Consider the following 27368-nt stretch of genomic DNA (forward strand, 5'->3'; position numbering starts at 1 on the left):
TGAAGGCTTTGAATATTTAAGGCAAGACACTAGTGGCTCATCCCAGTGGGAACCACAGAAAAGGGGAACCTGATTAAATTTAATGTCATTGTCACTTTTTTTTCCATTGCTAAGAATTATATAGGTAGCCATAGCTACCACACTGTTCAGACACCACGACCACAATATTCTCCCTCAGAGGTTGGCGTCAAGGGCTGAATTATTCACTCCAAGAATGTGATTCATTACTACATGTGATTCTCGCAGTTTAAAAGATTTGTCAGTATATAAAATACATGTACATATTCTAGCAGCTTATTTTAAAATTATTGTTACGCCCTCGCTAACCTTAAAAGACACCAATTTTTATTAGTATAATTTAAGTTTGGAGCACATCTGCCCCTGCCCCATTCAGAAAGCTCTGAAGTAACTGAGCAGCCTTTTACTGTTTACTGTACAACAAATTATGAAGTTGAAAACTAATGTAGGAATATGTAGGAGGCTACTTATAGACCCTGCAATTAAAATAAGAATGTTTTTAAACTAGTTTCTTAGAAATGTTTGCCTGCTTGAACTGTTCCCTTATCTATTGTTTATTCTGTCAAATGAAACCTCAAATAAATATTCTCCTTAACTGCGGAAAGCGCATAACTCTGTTTCTCCACTGCTGTTTCTGTTGCTAGCTCCCATCTTCCCCAGACTTGCCTCAGAGTGCTATTCCTAAGTTGGATAGACTAATTAGACTCATTTCCATCCCAAATAACTTCTGTGAGCATGCCTCATTTACCACTCACTGAGATACATGAATAAAGAAACGTCTCTATCTATGAGGATCTGCCCAGTGTAAAACGGCTGGTACCTCTAACGTGTTTAGAGAATAACGTTTTCTCCTGTATGTGATACTAGTAGCCAATTTTATCATTTTTCCTTTTTATTCACAAGGAAAACTGAGTTCTAAAATAAATCTCCAGCTCACGGTGCTGACAAAGCTTAATACCGCAGCAATCCTTTCACGTACACCGATTAGTCTGACTCAATACCGCAGAGTTTTGCTGGGTTTAGGGATGTGACAATGACGAGCACGAGACGGGCCGGACCATTAACATTTATGCAACTTGATCTCAACAGGGAAGCTGATGACAGGCAAAGTGGCAGAGAGCCCTATTCTATCCCCCCCTAACTGTCTCCAGTGTGTAGCGTATGGCAGGATTATCGGGAAGAGCCGAGAGGTGAGCCGAGAACTGCTCTGCTCCGAGTGATTTTTTCAAAACCCTCAAGTGCCTGGATCACTGCTCGGAGTCTGTGGGAGCTGCGCAGGATACTCACTGCAAATCAAGCCATAAAGCTACACAGGGCCTGCAGAGTGAGAGACAAAATCTGAGAGCTGAGAGAAGTACAGATACGAATACTAAATACTTGTAAACAGGTCTGCTCACCAAAGTTCACTTGAATGAATGAACGGAAGATGTTCTTTTTTTTTTTTTAAAATTAAGCTGGAGAAAATGTGTTCGTTGCAGAGTGGAAATTTGTATTATGTTACCCTAGACAGAAGAAAGCAGTTATTATTTTCCAGTAGTGATATTTCTCAAATTAATTGTTCTGGTTTGTTTTCCAGAAAGATTTCACATCCGTTACCCTACTTTGAATTCAAGAAAGGGCTTTCTGAATAATATAGGTATTATTATTTTATATATTTATTATATTTTGAGTAGTTAATGCTCTAGGTTAGCAATAGGTAATTTAACTACTGTAGCTTCTAACTTGCCAGATGCCCTTGCTCCAGTCAGGTATTTTCTTCTCCTGCAAGCAGCCCTTTGAAATTAAGGTGCCTACTCACAGCAGACAACTTCTGAGCTGAACTAATGATGAGGGAATCAGACCACCAGACCCTCCACTTAGTAAGACAACAAGCACTCTGGTCTCTTCAGAAATCGGAGCCTGTGTGGCTTCTGATTGTCATGCTGTTTTCTTAGAGGTAACCCAAATCCCAACAGAAAAGCTTGAATTTGTGCCAGCGCGAGGGAGTAGCACCATAAATGGCTGCGACCTCCTGGAGAGGTGTGCAGTTCTGCTGGAGCATGGTGTGCCCCACGCTGGTGCTCTGGCTGGCCCATCATGTGAGATGGAGTGTGCCCTGCCCCAGGCACTGCTGGTGGTGGGAGAGCTACTGGCCTGTCATCCCCTGCTCCCCCCGCGCAGAGGGATGCTTGCACTCTGGAAGCCTCTCTCAACTACAGAAGCAAGATAATCAGAAAGCAAATATTGCCCCAATGTAGATTTAAGTCAATATTTTGAGCTGCTGCCTGGCCTATTTGATGGCAGCCAGAGGTTGGAGGTCACCTACCTGTCGATGACGGCACCAGGAGCACAGGAGGCAGAGTCAGCAATCTTCCTTGCCACTGTTCAACTAGGTTTGTTTGCTGATTGAGTACGTCAATCACAAAACTCATCCCGTCCTCTTCACTGGGAGCTTTCTGCTGATACAGAAAAGAGGGACACAGAACCCCCCCAATTCTTCTTACTGATAACTCCTGTTTTTAATCCTTCTGAAAAGTTTTTTCCCTCTCAGAAATTTCTGGGAGATACCAGGGATAAATCCGGAGGGTTTGCCATTGAACCTGAATGGGATCAGGATTTGGTGCTAAACACTAGAGCTTGTGTCCACTGCATTAGTGAGAGAGTGAACACAGAGGCCATCTGTATAAAGCCTGTGGAAAGCCGGCGCGACTGCTCTGCTCTGCAAAGGAAGCCTGGCATCTAGTGGACATTTAGCTGTTGCATCGCTCCTGCCTTTTCGGTTAGTAGAGCTGAGGGCTACCTACACACCACCCCAGAACGGGTCCTGACCCTCAGTTCATGTGCCTGACCGCAAGTTGTAGTGAGCTTTAGTCCTAATTGCCATTAAAACCCATGCCGACTCTTAAATCTGACCAGTTGCCACTTAAAAAAGTGCAGCTGAGCTGTTTTAAATAGCTCCTCCATGGAACCTGCTTTTGTGCCATACATCCTATTTTCTGGCTTTTTTCCCCACAATGAATGTAAACGTGTGGAAAAAACAAAGTCAGAAGGTATATGAGGAAATCATCCTGAATACTTGCTCAGAATGAGAGATACAAGGTACAATATCCATAAAGGGTACTATGGGAAGAACTCACATTGTTGTCATTAAATGTCAAATATATTTTTATTAGTTGTTCCAACACGATGCGAACCCCGCTAAATTTCTTCTTTCCTTACATTCTGAATTTAATGTGAGCACACAGAGTACCTCTCTTTGAGTATCAAGTCGACATTTAAATGATTTATGTTTCTTTTTCTTTTCTTTCATATTCTTATTCAGAGTTTATTAGAGGCCAAGGTGTAAGTATGTGTTATGCTGTCTGGTTGCTTTGAATAGATTTGTTCCTTTCACTTAGAGCAATACTTTTCTGTACTTACTCATGCTAAATTATATCTTGCTATGCACTTCATCCTATTAAAAATAGTAGGATTGATTTTGAAATAAGGTAATATGCGATATTAACAGAAGGAGAGGACGCGATCCATGTAATTATTAAATTATTTTGTATTTATGAATGAAGTAAGATTTTATTACATGGGGATTTTACAGTATTTTAAAAAAGAAAAACTTAAATGCATCTTTTTTTTCTCAAAACTAATTCAGTATGACCACTATTACAGCTGACGGATCTCAGTCTCGGTAAAGTCTTAGCAGTCGGAAAAGGCGCGCCTTTAAATCGATCTTGCTGAGCGCACCGCAGACCCCAGCGGCCGTTTCCTCCCCCTGGTGGCCAGGAGAGCGAGATGGCTTCCCCTTCTAAACCGGCAGCACCCCGACCCCGCTCTCCCTGCTCAGGCGCTCGACGACCACATTTCTGCCAGAAATGAAAACCGCTAGTGGGCCAAAATTTAGCAGAGCAGTCATTCTTTGCTACAGACAGCAGTGGCGAGAGATTTCTCCGGATTGGCACTCAAGACATTAATGCAGCAGTACTGAAATTCTTGACATTCCGATGACGGAGCTTGACTTGCACTGGTAGAAAATTCTGCCGTGATTAGATTGTTTGACCAGATAGATAGCCATAGAAAAGACAAAGACCTAAGCACGTGTATTTTATTATTCTTACTCTTTTTAAAGGAGAGAATGTGCTTGAACTTCATTTGTTTATAAAGCTAAGACAGAAGTGACAGAAATGTTAATGACCTCACTTAATGAGTATTTGAAAACTGAGCTGTCAGCACAGCAGTGAGTTAGAAAATAAGGCACCACAGTACTTGCTAGGGAATACTTAGCAAATACCCTCTTGGCTTTTGCAATGTAGGCAATACAATGTGTTTATTTGTGTTTAATGTGCCATGCCAATTACAGGCACATTTTTTTTTTCATCCCAAAAGGTTTATTCTGCTTTAATTGAAAATCTCAACAAAGCCTTAAATGTGAAGCATGTCTTCGGAAACACTTATAAAATATCCCCCTTGCCCTGCCCTCCAAAAAGAAATGAATATAAAAAGTCACAAATGGAAAAAACTCTGGAGATTAATTCTGTGTGGTACCGAGCTCCTTTCGTGCTGGTTCTCACAGTGAAAAAGGGACCTTTTATAAACACGCGGTACAGGAACAAACCAGGGAGAACATTGCATTTATATGGGGTCATGTCCATTAGTCGATAGCTGCTTTATGGACTGCTATATCAGCTTGATTTCCCCACCTCTGGGGCTGGAGATGCATTAGCTGGATGACCTCTCTGCGCCAGCTCTTGGCTTTGCTGGGATCGCAGGAGGAGAAGGAAAGTCGCCCTGTTTCAGTGCTGGCCGTTGTTGTCCGGCTGTCTTTCCGACGTTCATCACAAAGGGTGGTTGGCAGCAGGGTTAAGAAAACTCGTCAGTCCCAGCCCTTAGCAGACCAGTGAATATCTGACCTCAGAAACAGCTGCAGTTACTGTAAGGGGCTGTGAACTCTGCCCGCAAAGCCGTGGCCTGTCTTTCCTTCTGTCCCTATGTTACAAAGAGGCAGAGACCATGGAGGGACAAAGAGGCGGGCAGGTAGAGGCAGTAGTATCTATCTCTAGGAGCTGTAGTTCAGTTCATCATAGCTTGAGAACCAGAGTCCTTATTCAGCATTTGCCTTTTCCCTCTTTTTGTTCTTACCTCAAAACCAGGAGCTGGGAATTTGGGGGTTTGTTACATTGCTAATAATCTAATTACAACCCATATTGTAAATAGGCTCAAACATTGTTTTTTCTCATTTGAAGTAGATGCATATTGACCAAAGAAAACTGTAATGTATTAAAATCAACTGCACAGGCTTGTTCACGTGACATTGTTGTCTTACATGGTAAAAATTAATTAAAAGGCTAAACTAAGGAAAGTCTCCATGAGGTCTACATGACTTTCTGAATTGTCCTGTGTTGTTCTTGTTCAAATCAGGTGCAAGAAGGCAGATTAAGAAGCTGGGAAAAGCATACTAATGAAACAGGGGAAGAGAGAGGAAGAATCATTAAAAAAATGTAGCTTGAAGGGGCTGCAGGAGATCATCCAGTCCTTTCTCTGCCCAAAGAGAGGATCAACTATACCTATGTCAGCTTTGACAGATGTTTGCCTAACTGGTTCTTAAAAGTTTCTAATGATGACGAATTCACAACCTCACCAGATGTTATACTCCAGTGTTTAATTATCTCCATGGATTGAAAGAATTTCTTAAGCCTAATGCAATCACTACTTGTTCTGTTTTTCATGAAAATAGGGGACAGATGTTTCTCTACCTCTTGCAGTATCTTTCTGTGTACTTGCAGACACATTCTCCTCTGCTTTATACTCAGCACATCCTGTTTATTTAATCTTTCTTTAAAGATCTAGAGAAATGAGAATATTCTGAGGTCTTTTCTGAACTATCTCCAATTCAGCTGCAACAAAAAAAGCTGTATGTCCCAAACTGGACGCAGTGCTCTTGCCTTACTGGGCACTGGGTATAACAGTTCTACTCAAAGAAAAGAGCAGTCTTGGGGATGTACTCGTTTTCATACAACCAAACATGGTGTTTCCGTTTTTTCATAGTGGCATGACCTGTTACCACTCCCAGATCTGCTTCTGCAGAGTGGTTATGTAGGCTTTTTTTTTCCCCTCAACTGTATTTGTGCTCCTCTTTTTTTTATCCTGTGTGGAACCTGTGTTTTTTGCTGTTGCATAACATTTTTTTTTTTTCAGACAATTTCTTTGATTTGCAAGGTCACTTTGAATTTTAATCTTGACCTCCAGCATGCTTACAGCCCTGTCTCAGTTTGGCGTCATCTTCAAATTTGGTATGTGCGGTGTGTATCCCTTGACCTGGGTTGTAAACACAAGGATTGGACAGAAGCCATGTGAACACACCCCATTTGATACATTCTTCTATGCTGACCATTCCCTATTGGGCCATTAACCAATTCTGGAGTTTAATCTGGATCGTGTTTCTATGGCTTATGAGTATGCTATAAGATACTCCAAGTTATGGTTATGTCATAATGACACACTGTAAAAAGTCTTGCTGAAGTCAACATATATAACATTTGCTGTTTTCCCCATATTCATAAGCCTTCCTGCTCCGATTCAAAAGAAGTTAAATTGGTTTGACATTGCTTTTTCACAAATCCATGCTGGCTGTTGCTCCTTAGGGGGGGGGGGGGTGTGGGGTGTGTGTGGGTGTGTGTTAAGTGCTTATAACTTCTTGGCATTTTATTGGCATAATCATTCCCTCTCATTAAAAGTGTTTCAAGCTTCAGCTGGTCGTGTTGTGGCCCTAAAAATTATCCTTCATTTTAGAGTAAATACAAAATCTCACTACACAGATACCAAGTCATCCTTTCCCCAAATGTGTGAAGCTTTTACTGTGTGCAAATAGCAGCCTAATAACAGTAATCATTACTTGCAAAGTTTATAACATGACAAAATTGAATTAAAAAACAGTTACTATTAAAAAAATCTTATGTAAATCCCAGTTTAACTATGTGAGCTTTTCTAAATCCCAAAGTTTTAAAGATAGCTTCTTATTGAGATTATCGTTTGGCAACAAGAAGTAAAAATATTTTTCTAATATTAAGATGTGTTTTTAGGAATAAGGCTTATTTTCCTGGAAAGCAAAGTACAATGAAACAAAGTGCATTGATCCAATTACAGAAACAGACATGAAGGAAGCAACACTGATCCTAGGAGTGGAAGTGCACCTGTATTTAATCTATTCTTGTATGCAAAATAAGGCATTTACACAAACCTTTACTCAAGTTTTTAAATATCAAAAACTGAAGCAACAGATTATAGTAGGTTACAAAGAAACTTGAAGAAAGTATAAAAATAGAGCAAAGAACTATTGAAGTTTTTCTTTTAGAAAAAGAACTGGTCTAAGTATATTTAGAATTAGCCGATTTTTTTATCCAGGGCAGGCAAAGCATCTTTTAGCACTCTATCTGCAGTAAAATGGGGGTTTAGAATTTAAAAGCATGAATTAAAGACAAAGGAAGGGGCATAAAAATAACACGTAAATGTATCTAATGAAAGACTGTATATGCCTTGCTCCAGTTTCTTTGAGATTCAGAACAGTACATGACAGACTCTGTTACTGCTTATGCATTAATAATGTGGCAGTGAATAAATTTTATTTGCTTAAGGCCAAATTCTGCCTTGAAAGATTCTGAAGTCCAGTTCAGTCCTCCTCTCTCTCAAAAGTAGCTGAGAAAAAATAGCTGGATCAGGTTTTACAAGTATAATTTGTAAAAAAAAAAGTGTTTGTGCAAATGTGTATTTGTTTATGTGTATTTATTTATGTTTGTATTTATTTACGCAAGCCCCGGTGATATTGCTTTGGTGAAATATGGGGACAGTTATATGAACGCTGGGCCAAAGAACTTTCATTCCCTGTTCATTTTTACTCTCAGCTTATGTACTACGCAATGTCAAAAATGCAACAGTATTTACAGAGTTACAGAGTTACAGCAGTGTATCCTCATAGCAGTAAGCCAAAAAGTAAGCACGTGAGCATACATTGGAAACTTATTTGTTTCACTTGAGTCATGAAGGACTAAAATACTTTTTGGCATGCACTTCTGAGGTTACGCTCCTCACCAAATTGTTCCTTGAAACAAAAAGTGATTAGTCTGTGATTTGCAAATAATATGGGAGGTCTCAGCTGGGGGTGACCAACCCAAGATCCTTGAGAATGATGTATGTTCATACACTTCTGAACCTAAGTTCCCTTTAAAGTCCTGAGGACTGGCAAACTGATGTCCACAGGATCGCTACCACCTTTAAAACCCAGCTTCTCATACTGACTAGTTTGCTTCTAAAGCCTTGTTATGGTTATTTCTTCAGCCATCAGCTATTGACTTTGGGTTTTTATTGATAGCCTTAACATGCTAGTTTTCCTTGTAATGTACAAACTCTGAATATAGTATAAAGAGAAATAAAAAATGTGTTTATAAACAATGGAAACTGTCTTGCTGAAGAACTGTAATTAATAAACTGTGGGCATTTTTTGCAATGTAACTTAGCAAATGAAGGTGCTGTGTAGAAAAGTATCTTCAAAAAGTCTGTCCTGGTTTTGGCTAGGATAGAGTTAATTTTCTTCCTAGTAGCTGGTACAGTGCTGTGTTTTGGATTTAGTATGAGAACAATGTTGATAACACACCGATGTTTTAGCTGTTGCTAAGCAGTGCTTACACTGCTCAAGGACTTTTCAGCTTCCCATGCTCTACCGACTGAGAAGGCTGGAGGTGCACAAGAAGCTGGGAGGGGGCACAGCCAGGACAGCTGACCCAAACTGGCCAAAGGGACATTCCATACCATGTGACGTCATGCTCAGTACATAAACTGGGGGAAAGCTGGCCGGGGGGGCCGCTGCTCGGGGACTGGCTGGGCATCGGTCGGCGGGTGGTGAGCAATTGCACTGTGCATCACTTGCTTTGTGTATTATTATTATTATTATTTCAATTATTAAACTGTCTTTATCTCAACCCATGAGTTTTCTCACTTTTACTCTTCTGATTCTCTCCCCCATCCCATTGGCGGGGGTAGAGTGAGGGAGCAGCTGTGTGGTGCTCATTTGCCGGCTGAGGTTAAACCACGACAAAGTCTTCCTAAGGTTCTCATTCTGGGTCTATTCTCAGCTTTCCAGAGAGCAGCTTAAGCTCACTGCCATAGCATCCTGTGGTGATCTGGTGGAATCAAACCCTAAGCACATGCCTGGGTTTTTTTAGATACGTCAAGTCTCTAGCAACCAGACAATTTAGGAACTGTTATAGCAGGTTTTGTCATCCACAGATCTGTATTTAAAAGAAACTTCCCCAGTTATTACAGCAGGTTTTGTCATACAGCTATCTATAATGTGAGAAATGTCCCCAGTTTTTAAAATAACATCTTAACCTTAGAATAATCTTCAAAATGTAATCCAGTGTGCTTCCTGACCAGTGCTGTTTTAAAAATAATGGCAAGGCTTACTATTACACTGTGTATTTCACTAGTTAATAACACCAGCAATTACTTACAGGGATAAGACATGTATGTCCCTTCTTATTGTTCCAAAGGTCATATATTTGACAGTTCAGGCAAAACAGATTTTCATGAAGCTGCATTTTCTTCAAATGTATTTAACTCCTTAAGTATTAAATAAACAGCAACTACCCCTCCCCTCCCCTCCCCTCCCCTCCCCTCCCCTCCCCTCCCCTCCCTTCCCTTCCCTTCCCTTCCCTTCCCTTCCCTTCCCTTCCCTTCCCTTCCCTTCCCTTCCCTTCCCTTCCCTTCCCTTCCCTTCCCTTCCCTTCCCTTCCCTTCCCTTCCCTTCCTAATTTTCTGACCCAATATTGATTCTAAGTGCTTAGGATATGTAGGATGCCACTAAATCAGGGGTGTTGAGGGAAGGCGAATCGTGCAGTGGATGATCATCCTTGACTATGCCCTATCAAGAATGTTTTAAATGATCTAAAGATAGTCCGCAGCTCTGTGGTGAATTCTGCATGGGCGATCTGCAGATAGAGCCCAAATGCAAGTACAGCAGGAGCAGAATGAAATGTGCAACTCCCTGATTGTTCCAATGAAAGTAATATACCAGCCTCAGACAGATTTACCTACAACTCCGCATGTGCTTGTAAGGAACAGATCTGGACAGAAGAAAGTTCTCTCCTCTGGTATAAGCCATAGATTTAAATGTATTTCATGAAACTGAGCTTTTCATCAGGCAACCTACAAGGCTAGTTCAGACTAGTCTGCTTTCATTTCTTACAACAAGAAGAGGAACTGTCAACTGTCAGGTTTTAAGGTCCACACCTTCAAGAGGTACATAAAATGGAAGTGGTACCAAGCTTTGTAGCTGCCACTCACAATAAAATTGCTACTCCAACAGATATGGAAAGCAGTAAAGTTTGGGTTTTTTTTTTTCCCCTGGACTGAACCCCCTACTTAAGCAATTATTCCAGTGCTGGTATTGCACACAGTTTAATTACTTTAAGATCATGAATGGATTTCGAGAAAATATATAGCACTTTAAAAGTAATATTCACATTTTTGTAAGCAAACAATTTATAAATGTCTCCATATTTAGATAAAATAAATGTTTTCAAATCTTGTTCCATAAGTAGAAAGTATTTCTGGGAAATAACTAGTGGAATTCAACTCTTTGTGCAATCGGCAATAGATTGGGCATTACTCCTTTGGATCAGTACCATTTAGCATGCTTCAGGAGCAGCTCCTGCTTTGTGTAGGAAAGTTTATAAGAATCATATTACATATGAAGAGCAAGATACAGAAACAATGAGGAAAGCCTATCTAAGCATGCAGGGGCATTAATAAGTAATACCTGGCCAAAGAACTCCCCTGATGTAGGCATGATCTTGCTGTGTTCCTTCCAAGACCTTACACATAAAGGCCAGAGGTGATGCCCCAGGAGAGCTTGATGGTGCAAGTACTCTAGTTTGCACTCCTAACCATGGTACGCTATCATGATCCTGTAAGGTATCAAGTGCTGATGCAACTTCTCAGCACCTAAACAGTCCAGACATGCCCTTTGGGCTTGTCTCCGAGATTGCTTTCTGAGAATGGCCCCCTGTTGCTCTGCTCCTTCCAAATACATACCCAACCCTCTCTCATCAAAATGAAGTTAGTTTAGACAGAAAAAAAAATTGTTTGAATGGAAATGCCTAATTGAAGTCTCCTAAGAGCTTAGAGAAAATTTAGCACCTTCCTTCTAGAATTATTATTGTAAATAAATAATTTCCAAGTGTCAAAATGGCATCTTCAAATGACTGTAGTTTACTACAGGGGACTGTTTGGCTGCTGTAACATTGAGCCCAGTTTCCTATGGAGGACGAGCTTCCAATCAGGCAAACTCTCCCTTCCTGCTCCCCACAAAAACTTCTGAAATGGACATCCAAATTTCAACCAAACTTGAAAGAGAAGCAGAAGTCCTTACGATAAGTAGAGGTTCCTTGAAAGTGAAACTCAGAAAGAACAAGGCAGAACTTTTCTGTTCCACAGTCAGCTGCTCAGCATATACAGCACGTGCTATGGTGAGTCAGCTCTCTATGCTAGGTGAGGGAATCATGCGGGAGCTGGGACACTATATAGAGAGGGAGAGAGGAGGAGCTGAAGGACAAAGACCTAAACTAATAGGAAACCAAGCTTAATTAACTCTACTGTTCCCAAAGTTGTTTACCTTCTCATTGAGCCATTACAAAGTAAAACAATGGCATACAAAGGAGCAGGACTACTTAAAATGCATGTAAGTCTTTGCAGGAGGAGGGCAGCACAGCGTGGAAAGGCGGAAAGTTGTGCATATTAGGCTCGAGCATGCTGCCATTTTGATCTCTGGAGAAATAGCCACCATCTTTACTGGTGCAGAAGCCACTTATTCTATGATTAAGTACTGAATCATATTGCATATTTCTTCCGGAGCATCATGCTGGAAAACACATGACGATAAACCTCAAAATACTAAAAAAAAATCAGTGGAAGTATCATAGGTGCATAGTTTCTGACAAGACATAGCCATCTGAGAGCTAGCCAGTTTGTAAAATATGTTTAGCTTGATTTCTGAGACAGCATTTGCCTAAGTGAATGAAATGGGTAACAAGCACAATGTCCTAAATTCTACAGTCAGTTTTTCTCTCTCTTGTTTCTTAATCAAATACATATAAAACCAAAAAGAGCAATTGACTACTTTAGAGAAGTGGAGGAAATTAAAATAACTAAGATGTGTTTATTTTTTTACAAGCAAAACAAAAAAAAAACCTATTTTCTGTAAGATTAATCTTGAAATAATAGTGCTTGAAATAAACTATCTCAAATAACCTCAGGTGAGAAAAAAGATACTGGAATAACACTTGCCTAGTAAACATGAACCACACTAGATACTTTTAAAGTATCTTCAGACACAAAAAAATGAGACTCAGGTAAAGTAATACCAATACAAACCCAGTCATACTACAAAACCAGTCTTACCCTCTTATTCTTCCCTAAAGGGTGTTCTTTCTTGTTGTCTGCTGAATAGAATAAGCTGTCTATTCAATGGACAATAAAAAGGAACACCCCCTTGGGTAAGAGAGAAAAGAGAGAGCTCTGGGACAGTTCCGACCTGAGGCCTTACTCTGTAATCACTGCGCAGCTCACACATCAAAACAGTTTGGATATTCATGTATTTAGGTATGGTGAGGTTGCTACAGCAACGTCATGTACTACGTACAACTCCCATCGCTTTTCCAGCTGCAGCTGAACTAGTTTCAACATTTTATTAGTTGGTTTTTTTTTAATTTATGATCAAGTACAAACCCATCTGAATTTGACAGCTTGTCTTGTTGCTCACAATTTATAACAAAGCAGAAACACTTCCCACCAATCCTATACAATATTTGGGGGCAAGCCCCAACAGATGTGCTATGAGGATCTAGCTATGCCACAGACCCTGTTGATTTTATACCACAGTACAATTTTGGTGTGTTCTCACATTGTCGTTAATGTAGACTTTCCCCCCTCACTTCTTTTTTTAATACAAAACAGCATCCCTACCAATATTCCTTGAAGTGACAGGGCACAAAAAGGGCATGAATCAAAGATGAAAGAATGATAGTTGAAACAAGAGAGACTTGTTAAGAATGGCTACAGACACATTTTGTCTTGGCTTACTGTTTACTAATGAACAACAGTTTTACTAATACCTTGTCAATTTGTAAAATGTAACATAAAATGCAACTCTTCATATCTGGACAGATTTTAACTCCTATTATCAAACCCTTAAAATTGAATTTACTTCTACTAAAGATAATGCAAATTCAATTTGCATCAATTTCAAAAAGAGTAATTTTAATCTGGTATTGTTGTTTTCTTTTGCTCCTCTCAGCGTTTGGGCCATTATTATGTATCACTGCTCTATAAACCTTCATAATTATCTCAGAAGGCCTACATACCATCTGGTGTGCTCCTCTGTATCACTGGCGTAGCAACAAAACTGTAGCTTGAGTAAAAACAAGTCAAATTTAGCAGCTCTAATGCTGCATGTAAAGCAATTCTGTATATAAATAGATTCTTTTCAAATTTCTGCCACCATTCTTCCAAAAAATCTCACAAATCAGCCTTCAAAACAATAGCAGACAGCAATCTGTCAGTTCTCCAGTAAGCACGAGCTGTCTAACCAGCATCATTAGCACCTCAAAAAAGACGTTTTGCCTGCCTTGCTTGCCAGGAATTCACGATAGCTTGTTAATAGTACTAATACCTACCAATTACCTAGTCTTTTCAAGTTCAAAGCACTGTAAAAAACTGAAATAATCTGCTGCAGCATTTTCTAGGTTCATGCTAACTCCTGTTAACACAATGCTTTTAAAATCTGACATGTTCTGGAGTGTTGAATTTAATCCCTCTCATTTTCACTGTTTTCTTAGCTTGTGCTTGCTTTCTCTCCCAAGTTCTGGAATTCATGTCTTTCCCGCTCCCCCCCCCCCAAGACTGGTGGTCCTGAGTGCCTTGTTGAGTCACAAATACAGACTGACCTGAGTGTATGCTCCCCTTTACACTTGCTTTCTCCAGTTTCATCTTTCTTTTCGCAACTCTTCTATTACTACTCTTTCAGCTTTTCAGCTTCACAGCCTATTAGTCTCTGTACATTTGCCATCATTGTTTGACTGTGTCCTCAAAGTCAGTCAAGCAATGTGGTTTAACGTCTATCACACGTGTATTTTGTTATCCTCTCCTCATGGAAAGAGTGGTCTAAGTCTTGTCAGGGTTGTTGAACTATAGATGTTTATATGTGTTGCTATAAGTTTGCATGAGGCAATCACATCAGAGATGCTAACACCAGTACTAATACTTTGCAAAGAAGCTGATGAGCTTTGTGATGGTTATCAGGTCCCAGGAAGGAGCTAAATCCACATGCTCAAGTGAAAGTGTCCTCACGGTCCCTCCTTCTTCCTCCTATAACCCTCACCCAGCTTAGGTTCTGATGTACCTACGAACTGCTTTATTCCCATTTTGGGGGGTAACTTGCCTTTCAAGTGGGTGGAATTTCAAGTTGGTAGTAACCCGACCCCGTGTTGACAGGCAGATCCCTCTCCCCTTTTCAGACTGACCTGCTGTTTGCATTATTTATCTTAGATATGAGTCGCAAAGCAGAAATCTCCTATGAGAGCCCTACACCAGTTGCCTTTTTATATGTCAACAGTGTCTCTAGCCCAGGCACTCATCCCTCTCCAGCACAATTTAGCCCTCCTCAGAGGATAACCTCAGGGGATAACCTCGGATGATCTCTGCACTATCTACTGTTCCATCACCAGCCACATCTGCAAATCCACCTGTGCCTTGGCATCCACCTCTGCGGGGGAAATCTGTCTTCCATTCAATTTACGCGTTCAGCTGCAACTTATTATTTGAATTTGGCATTAACACAATGCAGCTTCCAACTAATTTCAACTCATCTGCTATCCAAATATTGATTAATATTTGATTTGGAGGCAAGACATCTTCACTGAAGCTTGATTTGGAAAGGGGTTCCTCCAAATCCTTTTGCTCCACAAAGCTTCATCTGCCTGTTCAGTACTAAGTTTTATTTTCTTGCTCTAGCGCAGACCAAAATGACAAACTGTCCTGCCGCAGCCCTGAAGCTGGAGTAAGAGGAGACACTACTGATAAATACGAGAGATGGGTTTGCCACTTAGATGTGCAAGATGGAAAAGCCTTTTGAAGCCCGTACCACTTCTCCTTGTCATTTGCCTGATGGAAAGGGCAGGAGAACTGGAATCAGCCATAAACAAGTCAAACCAGCTGCTCATGTTGGGTGAACGCGACTGTTGAGCACCACGATGTGTTGTAAAAGGCACAGTGGCAAAGGGAGCACCGAACAACTTCCATGAGAGTCCCCTTCAGAAAACCAAACTTTATTATAATGATGAATATGATTCAGTATGAGGTAGCCAAGACCTAGATTTGCTGACTACTGGCGATAGAAGCTAATTTTGATAGAAAGAAATTTCCAGGTAGAAGGTAATGTATGTGTAGGTGGCATTTCTGGAAATACCTGGATCACCTCCAGCTTTCAGGCTGTAGCAAGTTTGTCAGACAACACAGTCAGCCCTGCCTCCGTGCAGCCTGGTAGTAATGCTGACAGCGGCACATAACCTAGTGCAGCCCAGCCATGACCCTCGCTCGGGTGTTTGGGCTACTGCAATTTAAATGGCAAATAACATCAATGGTGAAGGAGCTCTCTGCAAGCCTGGTGCTACAGAGCTGGCGCGACAGATGGGGAAGCAGCTTTTTTTCTGTTTTTGTTAGCTAGCACAACCTCTCCAGAATGTTTTTAATAGCTGCTGCACCTGACTCCCCAGTATAACACTTATTCATTTCTGCCAGGCTTTGAAGCACTGTTTCACAGGTGGCTAGTATTTGAAGGACAGATGTGTAAAGGTAGTTTTGATACCTCTCTGCCGCTTACAGTATTTAAGGACACCATTTCAGCCCTGGCAACGTTCTCAGTGCAATGCCAGCTAACCCCACGGGCCTTTGCCTGCACAGACCACGCTGCCTGCGCACCACTGCCACATGGCATCAACTGAAATCCAGTCAGGCAGCAGGTCCTGACCCAAGACTTCAAAAGGACGCAGTTTTCCACCTATCCTGCCAAAGGGACACAATCCTGGAAGCATGCTGAGGAACCTAGGCTGAAAACTGCCCTAAATCCTCTGTCTTACAGCTCCAGGGCTTTTATGATGGTCTTTTCACAGTGCCCCCCCCAACTTTTCAACTTTGGAGGGGAGGGGGGTAGGAGAGGAATACACAATCATTTGGTATCGAAATGGCATTCATGCACGACCAGGGGCTGGAAGCTGCAAATCTACTTTGTCATCGCGGTAGCGAAGCTGCGTGAGGCGGCAGTGAAAGCCAAACCCCGAAACGAGGCGCAGCCCCCGGCGGGGCAGGCCCAGCTGCCCTGACGAGGCAGGTCCCGCCGCCGCCCTGCCGCGGGAGCGCCCACACGTGGACGTGAGACCTCCGTGAACCCGGAGACCCGAGGGGACCCTCAGGAACCGCGGCCGCCACACGGGACCCCGCGAAGGCGGCGCGGCGCTGCCGCCGCCCCGCTCCTCCCCTGCCCCCGCAGAGACCAACGGTCGCCCCGTGCGCGGTGGAGGAACCAGCTCGCGCCGGTCTCGAGGGAAAAGGCGCGAAGGCGCACGCGCCCGCGCGCCCCTTCCGGGTGAGGTGATTGGTGGGGAGGCGGTGATGTCATAACCGAGCGCCGACGCCACCGCGCATCGATTCTGAAGGGAGCGGGCCGTTGCCGCCGCCATCGGGGAGCGTTGTGCTCCCCGCCGCCTGGGCCGCCTCCCGCCAGCCCCTCCCTCCCTCCCGGCCGCGGCGGCCAGGTGTCTCGGGGGCCGGCCCGGCCCGGCCCGATCCGGCCGGCGTCGCTGCCGCTCCCTCCCTTGCCCGCCCGCGGCCCCCCGCGCCCCGCCGGTGTTGGCTCCGGTGCGCGGCAGGTGCGTGCGGGGCCAGTCGCCGGGGTCCGGGGGGTGCCGGCCGTCGTGGGGGGAGGAGGGTGGCCGGGGGAGCGGGAGGAAGGCGGTGGGCAGGGGTGGGCAGGTGCCTCCCCGCTGCCTGACAGCGTCGCTGGCCTCCCGTTTCCGTGGGAACGGGGGCGCGCGCTCGGGAGCTCCCGGTCGGCGGGGCCCTCCGGCCGCTCCCGCGGCCGCCGGTCACTTGCCGGCGTTTTTCTGAGCTGTGTCTGACGAGCCCTGCCCGCCTCTTCCCTCTTCCTGGCTTTTCCCACAGAAACTGCCCAGTCGAGCCCGTGTTCTCTCCTGCCGACAGGAGCGACAGGTTACGAATATGAGTCTCTACAACTTGGACCGCTTTCGCTTTGAGAGGAAGAGAAAAAACGCGGAGCAGGAAACCGTGTCTCCTTCGGCAGCCCAGGTGCAGGCGGCTAATTCTACTGCAGCGGGTGGCGTTGCTGGAGGGGATGAGGATGAAGCTACGGATGACAGCAACAGGCCAGATACTCCAGCTTCGGATGTGACAGAGATAACTGGTGAGTCAGGTGTTTTGCACGTAGCGTAAGAACAGTGTAAGTACTTCATTTCTAGAAATAAAATAATTGTTGTCTTTTGTTTTGTTTTTTTTTCCCCTCTTTGCTCATTTTACAAATATGTTGTTCTATGCAAACATATTTCACAGCAATTTCCACAAAAGTATCCTTATTTGTAACGGTGCTTGCTCTAATTGAACCTGTGCATTTACATTCAAGTTGGAAACCTTCTGATAACTAAAGCTGAAATGATTTTTTTCAGTTGAGTAAACAAGCTACAATTTAAATGTTTAGAGTATGTTATGCTTTCCTATTTATTAATTATCTTTACTGATATTTATTTTACACTAATATAGTACCTCAAGGTTTTCAAAGGAAAAAAACCTTTTAGTTGTCTGATAAATGCAACACTACATAGACTTAACTTCTTCACTAGAGTCCTAGGCTAATGCAATGTGGAATATCACAGATAAATAAAAGAAACAATACCGTTCTTTTCAGTTAGGCCTGGTTTTGTAAAGAGCTGAGAAACCTGCTGCTGATTCTCACAAGCTGATTGTGTTAATAGTTTTGTTGCAGTGTTTGTCCTCTTTTCTGGCAGTGGCTTGTGGTTTTCATGGAAATGTGAAAAACTTGCTTGTGTAGTAATTTATTGGTTTGTTTGGCTGATGCACTAGAGGTGTGCTGTTTCTGTTTGGATTCATCAGTTAATACTAATAAACAACTGTAATGGCTGTCAACTGCATAATCACATTCACCAGTAGCTTTTCTGTTACTGAAGGAGTAAGAATGGAAAAACAAAAATTATTTGTTGCTGATTATTTTACACATTTCGGTCATTCCATATAACTTCTGATACAGATGTCAAGATACAAGTGTTACTGGAGAGATCAGACTGACTATGCATTTAGTCAGTAATGGAGCAACAGTATCAGTTGGTGTTGTTTAACTACATTTGTTTTGCATACAGCTTTCCCTTGGTGGAAGGCAGTTTATCATAGTACCTTATCTATGCGATAACAGAACCTTTCATGTACAAGGAGTAGTTCCTCTTTTAAAGCTGAGCCAAGTCAATATTATAGTAGATTGATATTTACTATTCCATGAATTTTGGTTTTGTGCAGGTTGACTGTTTTCAGTTGACAGGAGTGCTTTCATGTATACGTTACTAAATATCAGTTGGTGCTTTATGTTTAAAAAAAAATATAAAAACCCCTCAAAATCTTGGCTTGAGAGTTGTCCGTCTGGCATTTAGTAGCCTGTCCACTAGCAGACAGGATGTTTTGGTGGCAGGGAGAACTTAACACAAGAAGCAAGCAACTGTTAGTTGTGGCTTCTACATGTGTGTGCTTTGTAATGGATTGCATGAAAAAACTGGCACTCTGTGGAAGTGCATTTTGGAACAGGTGGTGTCTTCCTGTTTGTGATAAGGCATTGTCTTGTACAGTGTAGGAGTTACTGAATGCAGGTGCCCTTCTTGGACAGAGAACATAGATGTGAAGTAATGGATGGTGCTGCTTGTTTTGTGGCTTGATTTGTCTCTGTGATTTCTTTTTTTTTTTTTTAATGTTGTTGTTATATTTTTTTCCTTTAATCTGCCTGTGGACTTGACTTTGTCAGCGGAAGCATGTACGCAGACCATAACTACCAAGGCCAACAAACTTTGGAGCTTGTTGTTTTTCAAAATACTGGTGTCCCTTGGCTTATATTCTATAGGGGTAAGACTGAGGAGAAGAAATGTAATGTCCAATTTAGAGGCATGAATATGAGTTTAGATATGAGGTAATAAAAGGAAAGATGAAGAGCAGCCTAAAAGAGGAAGTGTTGTGGAAGGCTAAGTAATTGTTAGGAAAACTAGTGGGAGATGATGGTAGCTACCAGTAAAACAGAGTACTGTGGAAGTACAGACAAAATTACAGCAAGTGGCCGACTTAAATGAGTCCATGGACACAGATGCTGGTGTAGAACTGGGGTGCTAATTAACATTTAAAATCGAGTTGTAATTAGTGGTGCTTTGCATTTACGTAATGCTTCATCTTTCACAGAATTGAGCGTTTAAAGAAGATGGAGTGGTTTGGTGACTTTTTTTCACTTATTTGGACATCATTGTTATGTAACCCATTTAAAGGAATTAATCGTGTTACAAATCAAATAACATTTTCTACATCTATAGAAGTTAACCGAAAATAAAACACTCAAATATTGTCTGCGGGATATGAGGCACTTAAATGTAAAAGAGGAAACTAGATTTGATTAGCAGATGTCTGTCCTCCTTGTTTCCTAATTAGCGACAGGAAGACAGAAGTTTTCTTGCTTTGGGTCAAATAAAACTGGCAGCTATTTGGTCTTTTTCTTGTATTATCATGGAAAAGGTACAGAGAGAACCAGCTTATGGCACTGTGTGCTCTCTCTACTGCTAAATACATAAGTCAAAGTATGGAGTAGTTTTGTACAAGAAGCAGTTTACACCAAGTTAACTAAAAAATAACTTGCCCTAATGTGCAATAAGTCATGCGAGGACAACAATTACTCGTATTTCTTAAGACAAACACAGTGGATTCACAAAACACTGTGAAACTGGTAGATGAAACTGAAGAAACAAGAGGAGAGTGTTCTTTATTTCACTTACACAAGCAAAAAAATTATTAAATAGCTGATGGCTTTTTTTGTCCTACTTAATTTGGTATCATACATTCATACTGTGTATGTAAAAAGAATTTTAAAATCGGACTTCTTCCTTCAGGAGTGCAAATGGTTCAGTATCATTTCCTAGGGATTTCTTTGGATTTCTGTTTTGTCATGTGTCCTGAAATTTGCATCTAACGAAAAATATTATTGTTCTAATGTCATTCAACTTGGAAAAAATAGTCAGATAATGTCTATTGTGTCATGAAACACCATTATCTTTTTAGCTATTTTGTTTTGTTTTGTTTTCCCAGAACAAACTAATGTTGGTAGATTGTTCTGCACCCTGGGTATGTATGTACGTAATGCTTCTTGTTGCTTTGTATTGAACATGCATACCTTACCACAAATTGCTTTTTAAAGTGTATGATGGCCAGAAAAATTGATCGTCTTTGTAGACTTGTGTATATTCAAAATTACGCAGGCTTGCAGTGACTTTGCAGCCAAGTTGTAGGTGGTAATTCTGAACATCACTTAACTGAGGGGTAGAAACCAACTATGGGGGCAATTATCAAATTATATCTGAAAGATACCTCTCTAAAGAGTTGGAAAAATGCATTGGAGTGGTTTACTACAATTTTCTGTACAAATTAGTATTATTTAGTAAATAATATGCACATTTGGTTTCTATTAGTCTGTTAAGAAAACAGTGAAGCTATCTTCTTAATTTTCAATTAGATGTTTTTAATTATGTAAATAGCCTGGTGTGCTAAGATAATGAGATTATTCCAATTGTAGAAGTGGAGCAGAACTGTATTAGAGCTATACAAATTAGCATAATTATGATCATGAATTTCAGAATGAGATTTGTATTCAAAAAGCATGCTTACAAAGCTTCAGCAATGAATTGAAATAAAAGTTGTAGATGAAATTAAACTACTATATATAATCCTGTTATTGATGGTTGATTTTGTTGATGTCCTCTGTACAATTCACATGTATGACCCAAATGACTGCACTTTCAGGTTATGATGTTCAGAGTGTCACATCATTCACTTGCACTGGGACTGCTTTTTTTTTTTGTTCTCATCTGTTATCATTTTCTTCATGATCCGAGGAAGTCGTGTCTTTTGCTTATGTCACAGTTTGTACAGTATAATTCTACTTAAAGCATTTCTGGAAAAAAGTAATGATGGCGGTACCTAGTGAACTCTTCTGAGGATTCATGGGACGACATGTCGAAGTAATCATAATTTTAAAATGGTCTCTTTGAGAAGCACCTTAGAGTTACACTGATATTTAGGATTATTTTAGCAAATGAAAAGGACTTTCCTTTGAAAATGGAATATTAATTAGCTTGTAGACTTGAGCAGCATGCATTTGATACTGCTTTCCAAAACCACGTGGAAATTATTTTCCATTTGACAACGTTTGTTGTGCAGTGTCAGTAAACGTGGTAAGCCTCTTAAGTATTACCTCAGTTTTGTTTTTATTTGGGAGAGAAGAGGCTGGCTTTCTCTGAGTGTGATGTATGGTTTGTGTAGGAGGTTATATTTAGAATTATAGGGCAATGTATTATGGCTCTGCATTAGGTATATGCTTCCTGAAAGACTATAGAGAGTATGATGTAAAAAAAAAAAAAAAAAAAAAAGTTCAAGGTGGAGTGTTTTCAAGAGCAGTTGAAGCTGTGAGTTTACTGACTAAACTAAACAAAATATTTGCTCTAACATTATGAAAACAGTTGCATTTGAGTACCTTCATCCATAACTTAACACTGTCTCCATATAATCATAGACAGTTTGATCCAGTTATTCTCATGGAGTCTCTTTGTATGATAGCAAAAATCAGTTGTTGGGGTTTTTTTTTTTGTTGTTTGTCTCCAGTTAGGGATACTTACGTGTTTTCTTATTTCTGGCCTTAGAGTCAAACACTGGTCTTACGATTGCAGGCATTCCTTAATAGTCCTTTTTAATTGCTTATAATCAGGAAATTCTGCTTCCAGTAATTACATGCTGTGGCAGTAACTGTTTAATCTGTTACTATTCTACAAGGTTATAATTTGCTCTAAATATGAGGACTTTATTACATATGTGATTTCTGCTCCCCCCCTCCCTCCCCCCGTTAATAAAGGATTCTGTTCAGTGGAATAGGTGGAGGAGGGGGAGAAGGAAATACTGCTTTTTTGAGAGGGAGAATGCTTTTTGCAGGCAACTCAGCATTTCACAGGTATAGGAGTTAGGAGTTGTCATGAAGACTGGACAGTGATTGCTATTTAAAGTAAAAAATAAAATGAGAAATCACCAAAAGAAACAGTAAATACTCTTTTTATTTAAATCTAAACCTCTTCCAAGGTTTATATTGCAAAGAATAAAATTATTTTTAAGACCCTGTTATTCTTGTAGACTTTCCTTGGTGGTTTTTTGTGTGTGTTTTTTTTTTTTTTTAATGTAACAAGGATGCTTTTTAGCAAAGCTGTCATGAATACCTGTCACTTGCATGTCATGCTACTTGCAGGAGGAATGTGTTTGGAATATAGGCTAACCTACAAGGCAAAGATCATGAAAACTGGCTTGATCAATTCTGTTAATTCAGTAGATATGTGAGCTTCTCATGTTTCTTATAGACATGTTTTGATATTTCCAGTCACATCTTTTTATGCATCTCGTATTTCTGTCCCATTGTGATAGCCCTTGCTCAGCTAGCCCAACTTTATAATCTTCAGAATTTTTCTGCTTTGTTTTTCTTAGCTAGAGAGGAATTGCTGAAATAAATTTGCCCGCATCTTTATGTTTAAATGTAATAAAAATTTTTGATACATTCCCAAAGGTCTCTCTTGCTCTTCTCCTATATTCGTCTTAATTTACACGGTTTTCAGATAAAGCAAAGCAACTGTGTCAATGACAAGACATCTCCTTCCAAACATGGATAGATAGAAGAAGGTACCGCTGAGGAACTTTCTACTGCCCACATATTGGTCTTGGTTGCAGGGAGGCCTGGCTTGGGACAGTATGTTACTGCTTCAGAACTAGTAATTTTTAGGCCTTCCTAAGTTTACACATGTATGGGCTTTTCAAGATAACAAGATTACTTTGCAAAGTGAGACTTCTGCCTCTTCTAAAAATCATTACCATAATCCTCTATCATGTTTTGAAAGTGATAGAAAAGGTTTAGATTTTTATGATAACTCAATTAAAATTGAGGCCTTTTATCACAGACGAAGGAATTAGACACCATGTAGCTCACTTCTGCATTTGATTATCAGATGAATTTATTCTAGCCTCTTCTGTGTCTAGTCTGCTGGCAAATCAGCTTTGAAAACTGGTGTTATGCTCTGTAGTAGCTTGACTCAGCAAGTTTCTGTGTTAGTGAACGGAGGCAGAAGAAACTACCTTTATTTCCAGCTGAAATTTATGGTTCCAGAGTTAGCAGCTGAGAAAGCAGCACTGGTGTTTGGATTATAGGCACGTGAGTTTTAAGAAAGGATTGATGCACTAGAGGGGAGAGGATGCCCATGATGCTGTATTTGCATTATGAGGATGCAAAATCCTTTTATATGAGGACTTACACTGACAGTTCTATCACTAAAACTCAACTCTCCCAGGAGTTTTGTAGCCGACTCTCCCGCACCTTCCCTGTGTAATTGTTTTAGTCTGTTTTCTTATTCATGATTCAAAGATCTTTGGTGTAGGAAATGGGTGTGGAGATTTTTTTTTTTCACCCATCTACCACCCCAATTCAGAGTATAGTACTGTCTGTTGTCCTTCACTGAGGCAATTAAAAAACTTTTTTTTTAGCTATTTTTTCTCTAATTTTGGGGTCTCTTCTATCTGTTCTCTCTTGCTTTGTGTTCTCGCCCACCTTCTTACAACTTACATCAGATACTATTAACAGTGGGGAGCTCCTGTTTGTTCAATACCAGCCACATAGGTGGGATTTGTTGTGTTGTGTCACGGGGTAAAAGGCTCGTCTTTGCACAGAGGCACAGCGGTGGGTGGGGAAGCCTGAATAACCTAATCGGAGGAATGGCCCCTGCCCTGGCTTCTCCCAAGGCTGTCACAGGAGGGCCGTCAGCCCCATGAGTTGAGGGTGATGCCCGTCACCGTGAGTCAACAGCAAGGCTGTTGGGAGCACCGTTCAGGCTGAGGGGGGTTGCTACCTTTGGGAGTATGGGACTTATTATGAGATGCAAGTAAGAGCTTTTTAGGTTTGTACAAAACTTGCTATGGGATGTTTAAGGGGAGCAACCGAAGGTGGGGAAGGGGAGGGATCAGAGTGAAGAGGAACAAGCTTGGGAAAAATAGAGGGATAAGGGGATAACAGGGGTCGGTTACATGTAGACAGGTCAGTATACTTGTCTGGCCATGCCCTGTTCGTGATCACCAGAGTTAGTCCTGTCTTCTCGTTAAAATCCTCTTCTAGCTACTTTCCCGGGTGAGGGGAATCAGTTCTGTGTGCACAGGGGTCTAAGTGCCAGCAGCTGGAGTGAGGACCAGGGGTCACAGGGGCTCATGTGTCTGGGGTGCCAGCAGCTGGAGGGACCAGAGTGGAAAATTAAGTGACAGCCAGCGTAGGCCATGGAAGCCTGTGTGTCTGTGGTGCCACCCCCCTGCACAGCCCCTGTGGAGGGAGTGGGGGTACCAGGGGGCGAGCCAGCAAGCAGGTGAAGTGGCCTGGGAAGCCAGGGAGGGACCAGAGGGTCTGAGTTGCCAATTTGTGTGTGGGACAGCCCGAGCTGAGGGGACCTGGTGCCAGCCACCACGTAGAGGGTGGAGAGATCCATGGCGTGTGTGTCTGCAAGCCTGTGCAAGGGGGCCTGTGCTGACAACCTGAGTGGGGTGCGGGCCCTGAGGGCTCCTGTGCTCCCATGCCAGCAAGCAAGGAGACTGAGGCTCCATCCTTAGACTGGGTGTCTAAGGCCAGCGGCTGGAGGGGTCTCCATTGTGTGTGCGCGTTTGCTGCCAGCGGACCTTTGTCCTGATCAGCCAGGAGGGGAGCAAGAGGCGGCCATTGTTTGTGTGCCCTTGGTTCTGGAGCAGAGAAGTGAGTGCGGGCTGGGTGGCAGCAGCAGCAGATAGGAGGTAATACTTGCCAGTCACCTGGGAAGTGGATTCTTCTTTGGCATGAAAGACAGACAAACCCCTTCTTACTAAATCTGGTCAGTAAGAAATACGGACATGCCAGATTGTAGAGGTTTTTAGATGGAAATTAAAACATGGGTTTCTCTGCTGAAACAGGATGCCGAAACAAGACAATTCTTACTTGTTGTAACTAACTCTCTGACAGACTGTGGTGTTCTTTTGTGAATTAAAAGCTGAGATGATGATAATTATGTGCTCTTCCTTTTTCTTGCTCTTCTGTTTCCAAACTGATGGGCTAATGCCTGGTTAGAAATGTGTTTCATATTTTTGATAGGATTCTTCCTATGCGTAGCTAAGGTCATCTGAAGGCTTAAGGCTTCAACGATTGCTTTCTTTGAACTGTCATTGAACCCTTCTTTAATATCCATGAGGAAATGTAAATAAGTTTGAGGAACGCTCACTCCCATCCCTTTAACCAGTGTTAAGCTCCATTTTCAAGTTTTCTTCCTTTTCAGTAGTGCACTATGTAACATTTGGTACCATATTTTTTTAGTTTATTGGGTACCTATCCCTTTCAAAGCCAGTATCACCTGGTAGTTTCCCGTGTCAGCAAATTGCTTGTACTTTTAGGATTTATCTTTGTTTTCATCAAATGCTGCCACAGTGAGTTATTTTAAATTAATTTTCGGCAAGATTACTTTCATACAGAAAATGCTCGCTGCAGCTGTCATGTTCTCTGCTCCATGTGTTCTTCTTCCTCTCTGAAGTCATATGCCTCTGGGGTCCATAATTTGTCTGGTCTTAAACAAAGTTACTCGACTTACCAACTATTCTTTCTTTCCAGCACTGGCTGTACAAATGGTGAAGTGGTAGAAAGGAATGAAGTCTTGAATGCATGGGACTGCTGCACTAGGTCAGGCTACGTACGGTTCTTGGCTCATACCTTTCGCAAAACGCCTTGAGTGCTTTTCTTCAATTACTGACATGAAATAGCACACATAAGAGGTGGCAATTGCGTCCAAGTATTTAGTTCTGTTTAATGCAGCTTTAAAGGCAGAAGAGCTAGAAGCTGCATGTTCAAGTCCACATGTATCAACTAAAAATTGTTGTTTTTCCTTAGGGTTTTCTGAAGATGGTAGCAGAACAGTTCTAGCCTCTGTAGACAGTGGATTAAACCATGTGTTTTACCTTGCCCAGGCTTATACGGGAGCATCAGAGTTTTAGTTAGAACCACCTTGAAACACACAATATATGCAGTTAGAGCATACTGTGCCTTAGCTGCATTTGGTACTGTGCTGAAAGAGGGCGATGGGGCAAAGTCTAATAAAGCATAGGCTTTTTGATTTTGTTTTACAGTGTTCTAATCCTTCCTCCACTTCAGGTTCAAGACTTATTTTGTATGTCAGGTTTTGTGTAGATTTCCCTGTGTGGTCATGTTTTCCCCATCTAGGTATGTGCATGGAGTTGGTTTCAGGTGTAGCTGACATTGGGGGACTTAGTCATGCGTTATTCATGGCTAATTCAGGAATTATATTAATAGACTGGCTGCTTATACTTTTGGTTGTCTTACAAGCATGTTCAGAACTGAAAAGTTAATACATGCTAATGCACACATAGTGGCTCAATTTTGCAAGTGTCATTGAAGGTATTATATGATTCGTGAGATGTCTTCATAGTGACATATCCTGATATGTATAGATTCTGTATATCCTGATGCTTTGTATATAACACAAAGCATCCTTCTATATGCTAAGTTTCCTTTTTAAGGATCATTTGGAGCACAATGTGGAGAAGAGTAACTAAACAGATTATATCTCTCTAGGAGTTGCAACTTACCTGTCGAATTCCTTGGTGTAGCTTCCTAATTTTCTGCAGTATAACACAGATGTTCCCCTTTTGAAAAGCTATCAAGACAAGTAGATCATAAATCAGCCATCAGATACACCAATATGTTTCTATCCATGTCCTGATCAGCCTGGAAGTAGTTCAGAGGATTTTGCTGATTATTCATTTTTCCAAAAATAAAAATGTGTTTATAAGTAGTTATTAACCTAAAATACATGATGTCTTAAACTTTGTGGTATAAAAATTATTTGTTTGATGTAAGAGGGCTGAGGATCTTTTGCCAGGTAAATCACCACTTTAAGGAATACAGC

At 41.5% G+C, this 27368-nt stretch overlaps 1 protein-coding gene across 2 annotated transcripts in view; it reads left to right on the forward strand.

The window, feature by feature from the left end:
* The first annotated feature begins 16847 nt into the window (after nt 1-16847).
* The window catches only part of SMARCAD1 (SNF2 related chromatin remodeling ATPase with DExD box 1), a 45964-nt gene continuing 35443 nt past the window's right edge, over nt 16848-27368 (forward strand). For both annotated transcript variants that reach the window (XM_076336771.1, XM_076336772.1), the window contains exons 1-2: nt 16848-16961; nt 17254-17512. In XM_076336771.1, coding sequence (XP_076192886.1) covers nt 17311-17512 — 202 coding nt within the window. In that variant the 5' untranslated portion in view covers nt 16848-16961; nt 17254-17310. The remainder of the gene's footprint in view (nt 16962-17253; nt 17513-27368) is intronic.

Source organism: Aptenodytes patagonicus, chromosome 4, assembly GCF_965638725.1.
Source record: "Aptenodytes patagonicus chromosome 4, bAptPat1.pri.cur, whole genome shotgun sequence".
Taxonomy (NCBI): domain Eukaryota; kingdom Metazoa; phylum Chordata; class Aves; order Sphenisciformes; family Spheniscidae; genus Aptenodytes; species Aptenodytes patagonicus.